We start from the raw sequence: 7,552 nt of genomic DNA, 5'->3' as shown, positions 1-7,552 counted from the left end.
ATATGATTTTGAAATAGTTGGATTAGGTTTAATTCAAAAATCTAATATGATATTACCTCCGTTCCTTTTTATAAGAGAAAATTCATTTTTTAGATTCATTCAATAACTAATGTATTTGGTCTATTTATAGACTAGATACATTGATTATTCAATGAACTTAAAAAGTGAATTGTCTCTTATAAAAAGGAACGGAGGTAGTATTAGAGGATATCCAAAAATCTATTGAGACAAATACTTTAAGACCATTTCTATCAAGTCACTTGTTTTGGTTGAGATAAAGGTCAAACATTTCAAAATAAAGGTTAAATTACTTTTGTGTTGATGCAAAGCTCTCCGATACAACAATGTTGATCTTTAGTATGGCGGAGCGCATGTGTGCTTGTAAGATTAACATTCCAACACTTAAATAAGTGAGATCACATAGATAAAATTTTGCAAAAGTGAATGAAAATGTACATATTACATCGTGTATATTAGGAAGATACCAAAGTCTCACATTGGTTGGAGATAGAGTATTGAAAGAGTATATATAGAGGGACACTCCTTACCTTACCACTCGATTTTATAAAGATGAGTTAAGTCAAACTCTAATATAGTATAAGAGCCTGGTTTAAGATCTGGTGGGCCACCTTCTATAGTTTTCGCTATCGGACCACCCACCGTTTAAGACACCGGAGGAGATTCGCAAGACTTTCAACATTAAGAATGACTTCACTAAGGAGGAAGAGGAGGAAGTTCGTCGTGAAAATCAATGGGCGTGAGGGGTGTGTTAAGACTCTCACATCGAACAATATATGGCCTAAATGTGCTTATGAGTGGAGACAATCCTCACCCTACAAGCCAGTTTTGTAGGGTTGAGTTAGGCCTAACCACACTTCTTAATATGGTATCAGAGCCTATCGATCGGACTATGGACTGCCCACCATTAATATTCATGCACCAAGCCCAAAAAGAGTGTTGGGCGTGAGGGGTGTATTAGGAAGATCCTAAAGTCCCACATAGGTTGAAGATAGAACATTGAAAGAATATATATAGAGTGACACTCCTCACCTTACCAACCGATTTTGTAAGGATGAGTTAGGTCAAACTCTAATATGGTATCAGAGCCTATCGATTGGACCATGGGCCGTCCACTGTTAATATCCACGCACCAAGCCCAAAAAAAGTGTTGGACGTGAGGGGTGTATTAGGAAGATCCTAAAGTCCCACATAGAGACACTCATCACCTTACCAACCAATTTTGTAAGGATGAGTTAGGTCAAACTCTAATAGTGTATATATATATATATATATATATATATATATATATATATATATATATATATATATATATATATATATATATATATATATATATATATATATATATATATATATATATATATATATATATATATATATAGATGACTTGAATTTGGCGTCTAGCATTGAGGCGATCTTACTGGACCGCTTAGGCATTCCAAAATAATACATAAGCCTCCAATACATCTTCAATACACCCTTGCATGCCTAACACGAATGCACATCTAATTCTTACATACTTACTGCACAAGCACACCTACACATTCAATTATGTAAAAAATGAACCAAGTATGTGAATAGAGAGATATTAGAATGCAAGGACCACTCAAAAAGTCTTCACCAAAATGAATACATAAATTAAAAACTGGCCCTAGTAACGTCATAAATGCTTAGTGACGTGTCACTTCAATTAAATGTTGTCGATAAGTTTAAAATTATCCATGGGTAACATGAAAGGGACAATGAAGCTAGTAGATTTTTATTGCAATTTATCTCCATCAATGTACTAACTCTCTCTGTGTTTTTGTTTCTTACACAAATTTATACTAAAAAAATTTCATTAAAGAATCGTGTTTAGAATTTTAACTTTTTGTACGTTCTCTTAAAATTGTCGTTAAGTATTTAACCGTTTTAAGTTGTAAAATAGCTGCTAAGTTGCAGAAGAGATTAAAAGTTAAAATTTTTAATTTTAATTTAGAGAGATTATTCTTTAACGAATTTTTTAAACAGACAAAAAGTAAAAAATACTTATTTTTAGAAGGACTTTAAACATATTTAACCCATAATATTTTTTCAATCAAAATTCTAATTTTGAATTTAAATTACCAGTTGTGGATAGAGGATAAGTTTACTATCGATATATTAAATTTTAGTATATATCTTATGAGTTTAATGGTAGTGCACTGTAAAAAATTATTACACATTCATCTAATTAAAATATTTTAAAGTGTCAAATCATATAAATGTTTTAAAATTTACAGTCGGATTTGACAGAATATATGATTGTCATTGATTGACAGTATAAGAATAATTTATACTGTAAGTGCACCATCCTTTTTTTCATATCTTAGAGTTTAATGGTTGCTAATTTTATGTTAGCATATGTATAATATATTGAATGATTTTAAATTGCACTCTACAATCATAATTTTTATCAGTGTATTTAGTCTCTGTAACACCCCACACATATATGTCTAGAATAATATGCATAAAGTATTAATTATGGTTCATAAGACAACAATTACATAATGTTTTGCAGCGGAAATTAGAAGTGTACGAATACAAAGCCGAATGTATCATGGCCAAAACACAAGTACATCATAATAGTACATGTCCAAAATACATAAACTAACAAGCACGATAAAAACTAAAAGAAACATCCAAGCATCGCCAAGAGATCTAATCCATCTTTCCCTTACCGCGATCTTGCCTCGAACCACCTGAAAAAATATAATTGGAATGGGATGAGATTACTAAATCTCAGTGAGTCCGCCTATCCTATTAGTTCACTCGGATCTAAAGGGAACATACAATTAAACGGATCCGCCGTGGACCCGTGGTCTTACTCACGGTCAGGTACAAATACACAACAAGGGCAATATCATCAATGGAAGTTCCATGGCTAACCAATGAGATATTATTAAGCACGCAAACAACACACATGAGTAAAGTTGCTAGTACAACCACGTCGCCATGATTGTACCAACCACCGGAGAGGACCTACTGATATTGCCTATGTGGCATCAATAGGGGTGAATAAGCAAGTGATCTTACCGATATGGTATCACTATCTCACCGTACCAACATCCGATGTTTTCCTGCCAGAGGAAATGCCTTTTTCAGTACATGGTGAGTATACACCAGATCATTTCCACCAAGCACTAGCATTTCTTTAGGTAACACGATGAGTATACACCAGATCATTCCCATCGAGTACCCACATATATCATACCGATCAATGAGTATACACCAGATCATTCCCATTGAGAGCGGTGAATATGCCCGGCTATCCCTTCCCACCAATGAGTATACACCAGATCATTCCCATTGGCGGCCATCCACGGAGTATACACCAGATCATTTCCGCGTGGAAGGGGCATAAAGATGACAATATATATGCAGCAATATAATACAGCCATCAAGAATAAAGGAGAAAATTCAGTCCAAAATACATATGCTTCACATGTTATCAATGTCGCACATAACAGAAAGGTACGTCAGATATATGGAAAAATATCATTTTTACACCAAAGCTAATTTTCCTAGATAGTACATCTAACTAGCTTTCTAACGGTATATAGTACGCGTCAATCGGACGTACGAGGTGGGAGATATGAATTTCCCAAGTTCTGAATTTTGCTTCTGCGCCCAGTGTAACCGGTTACACCAGGAACCGTAACCGGTTACGGTCACGCAAAAAGCCCAGATTCTCAGTTTTTCAACAGCGTAACCGGTTACACCAAAACCCGTAACCGGTTACACTGAACCAGAACCATTTTTTCTGCATTTCCTGAATCTATACCAGTCCCAAAAAGTGCTTCTAAATTAATCCCTTACATTGCTAACCAAATTCCCACGAATTAAAGACATGCATCAGGTTCAGAAACATCAACCAACAAGGATATAAGCAGATATAACATGATCAGTACCATTAATTCAAGAATGATCACACAATCCCTAAATCCCCAAATAAAACCCAACATGCAACCCATGGTTTCTATCTAAGGACTCACCTTAGAGAAGAATCAAAGGATGATAATGGAGATGCTGAAGCAAGATGATGATAGAAATAAGGATTAGAACAGAATCTGGTGCATGCAAGGAGGTGAGCTTGTACCAAGTTTGAGACTCTTTTCTCCTCTTCCTCTCTTCCCACGTTCTCTTCTTCTCTCTTCACAAAAACAAAATTCTGGTTTTTGCTTCAATAAGATTAGCAACATAAAAGCCAAACACACCTTAATTCTCATTTAAGTGGGAAATGTCCATAATACCCTCATTCTCACTAATTGACATGATTTAAGTGATAAACCTATTAGTAAGAATGTGTATTATAATTATCTATTACTCATCTCAATTTAATTTAGAATTAGTAACTGGATAAATATAATACCAGGTATTACAGTCTCTGTAACTATATTAGACCGTAGCTAAACTGTAACTTAAAATCACATGTCTTTCTATATTAGAAATCACATCAGATATCTTCGTCCAAATTTCTTCGAAAGAAAAATTCAACATTTAGAACCACAAAACTCAAATTATTTTTGAAAAATCCTAATACTAAATATTTTTTAACAGTGTATTTTAAAATTTTCTTAATCAATAACAATTGCAATGTACATCGCAACAACCATAGAACCACAAGTGCAATTTAAAAAGATGATGTGTTGTAAATAAATATACATGACACATTACTTAGTGTATTGAATATGGTGTACTATACTACACTGCAGTTAAATTAAATTTTTACTATTCTCTTTCTATATAACGACATACACTAATGAATGCAAATTTAATTTCTTATCCCTTTTCTGCCGCTGACAAATTCTTCTCTTTCCATCTCATTAATTTCTTTTACATAGCTCCTTCAACCATTATATATTCTTCTTCCTTTCCCTTTCTTTTTCAATTATACTTTCTTCTCCAACTCACACATTTTCAATGGGAAGATCACCATGTTGTGAAAAAGTTGGTTTAAAGAAAGGACCATGGACACCGGAGGAAGATCAAAAACTTTTATCTTACATCGAAGAACACGGTCACGGAAGCTGGCGTGCTCTCCCTGTAAAAGCCGGTAATGTTTATAGTTCTTCGAAATGGATTGTTTGTATCGTAATGTCGCGGTAGAGGATCCGAGATTGTTTACTAGATTTGGTGATATGTTTTTGCAGGACTTGAGAGGTGTGGCAAGAGTTGTAGGTTGAGATGGACTAATTATTTGAGGCCGGATATTAAGAGAGGGAAGTTTAGTTTGCAAGAAGAGCAAACTATTATTCAACTTCATGCACTTTTAGGCAACAGGTTTGATTCATTTATGCAACTCTAAATTTTCATTTATTTTGTATAGTTTTAAAATAAAATTTAGAGTCTGCAATTGCAATTGTAGCCATAATATTAAGATCTTAGAGATCTTTCATAAACAGAATCATAATAGCAGTTATGATCATGGTTTTAAATTGCAGTACGCAACTGTAATTTAAAGAATTTTGATAATATACAACTGTAATTTTGATACATTAGTCGTATTTTATCACATTTTGATAAAATATAAAGAATTTTCATGTTTCTATAACGGTTTATAATCGTAATTGTTTTGAGGTCTTTGCAACGAGATCATAACCATAAATTTGACTCATACATTTTTGTTGAAATATAAAAATTTATGCTATTTTTTAAGACCATAATATTCTACTGGTACTATTTTTCTCACACAAAAAACTTAAAATTGAATTTAACATTTTTCAACTATGAGCCATAAGTTACTACCTTTTTACAACTTCCTTGATGTTTGTCCTAAATCTCTTAAATGCCATGGCATCTCATTTTCAACACCATTCTTAATTGTTCTCTCAGCCATGTTCATTTTACTCCCTGACACCAAATTTAATTCAAGGTGGTCCTAAAATGCAAGAGGATAGAATAATTTTCCATTCTTCTTCACCAAGCCATATATTGGTCCATGAAATATGACTTCACCTTTCACATTTATGATTATTTATGATTGTGCGCGTCTTTCGAGTAACTCGAAAGTAGTAACCTAATAACACAGATAATTTCACTGGCCTTAGTATGGTAAAAGTCTGGAACAGTGATCTGAGTAATTCGATAGTAGTAATCTGATAGCAGGTGACTTTACTGACCTTAGATAAATTTTAGATTTAACCTATGTTTGGTAATACACTGGATTACCACTGTTGCACGTTTAAGGTATTTTTTCACCCAAATTTTAAAAAGTTGATTTGTGTAACTTTTATTTCATCCCGATTTTCTCTTAATGTGTAACTGTAATTTACACACAATTTTTTCTCTTGAAATTGCATTACATATTACTATAAATTTTGTAATAGAAAAAGTGAAACTTAATATATATAAAAAATTGCTATATAGTAGTTTAATTTATGCATGCATATATATGATTGTAATGTTTATTTTTTGTGTTATACTTTAGGTGGTCATCAATAGCCACACATTTACCTAAGAGAACAGACAATGAAATCAAGAACTATTGGAACACACATCTTAAGAAAAGGTTAACAAAAATGGGAATTGATCCGGTTACACACAAGCCAAAAAATGAAACCCTTTTCTCTGATAATCACTCTAAGAATGCTGCAAATCTTAGTCACATGGCTCAATGGGAAAGTGCAAGACTTGAAGCTGAAGCAAGATTGGTTAGAGAATCAAAGCTACGATCACAATATTCATTGCAACAACAACATCATCAACTTGGAAGTAGTAATAATTCGGTTTTTCCATCTCAATCTTCGTCATCGGCTTCATCGTCTTCGATTCAAGTACTTGATGTTAAAGAAGAAGGTGAGAAAGAGTGGAAAGGCTATGAGGATTCAACACATTTGTTAGAATTCAAGGATCTCATTGAGGGTTCATCAATGGCTTTTAGTTCTACCATGCAACATGATATGGCGATGATCAATGTTGCCGAAGAAGGTTTCACTAATCTCTTGCTCGATAATTCTAACTCCGATGACCCGAGTTTGTCACCGGAGAGTGGTGGAGAGTGTAATAATTGCGACGGAAATGACGGTGCGAGTGGGGGTGATTTCTACGAAGATAACAAGAATTACTGGAACAATATTCTTAATCTAGTTAATTCTTCGCCTTCTGATCCGTTATTCTGATAATTAGAAAAATGTTAAATTATCTATAAATATCAGTGATAATAAAATATAAACTTAGTCTCTAATTCGAGTATCTCTAAGCTAAACCCTAGAGATATTTGGATAAGAGTCTGATTTATATTTTTTTTGTTTTTAATTTATTTTTTTAAGTATTGATTAGTTGATAACATTGAACTTGTGTATGAAGTGTGCATTGTAGAATGTTATTCAAATCTAGTCAAAAGCTTTTGAATTTTCCATGACAAGTCCAAAGGAGGAATTAATAAATAAAAGAAAATAAAATGGTTGATTTCTAGGGTGAATTTTGTTGATGGTTTTTCACATAGTGTATTAAATTTCATTGGAACTAAGTTATGGACAGTGTCAGAAAACAATTCAATCAGAAATTTCTG

General features: G+C 33.2%; 1 protein-coding gene across 1 annotated transcript; it reads left to right on the top strand.

Annotated features, from left to right (window-relative positions):
• The first annotated feature begins 4,841 nt into the window (after window positions 1–4,841).
• Window positions 4,842–7,300, top strand: LOC131608833 (transcription factor MYB16-like). Its single transcript, XM_058880408.1, has 3 exons — window positions 4,842–5,095; window positions 5,193–5,322; window positions 6,470–7,300. The coding sequence occupies exons 1-3, from the start codon at window positions 4,963–4,965 to the stop codon at window positions 7,158–7,160; spliced, it is 954 nt and encodes a 317-aa protein (XP_058736391.1). The 5' UTR covers window positions 4,842–4,962; the 3' UTR covers window positions 7,161–7,300.
• The last annotated feature ends 252 nt before the right edge of the window (window positions 7,301–7,552 follow it).

This window comes from Vicia villosa, linkage group LG6, assembly GCF_029867415.1.
Source record: "Vicia villosa cultivar HV-30 ecotype Madison, WI linkage group LG6, Vvil1.0, whole genome shotgun sequence".
Taxonomy (NCBI): Eukaryota; Viridiplantae; Streptophyta; class Magnoliopsida; order Fabales; family Fabaceae; genus Vicia; species Vicia villosa.
The sequence above is the reverse complement of the archived record's forward strand: the minus strand, read 5'-3'. Positions and strand labels throughout refer to the sequence as shown.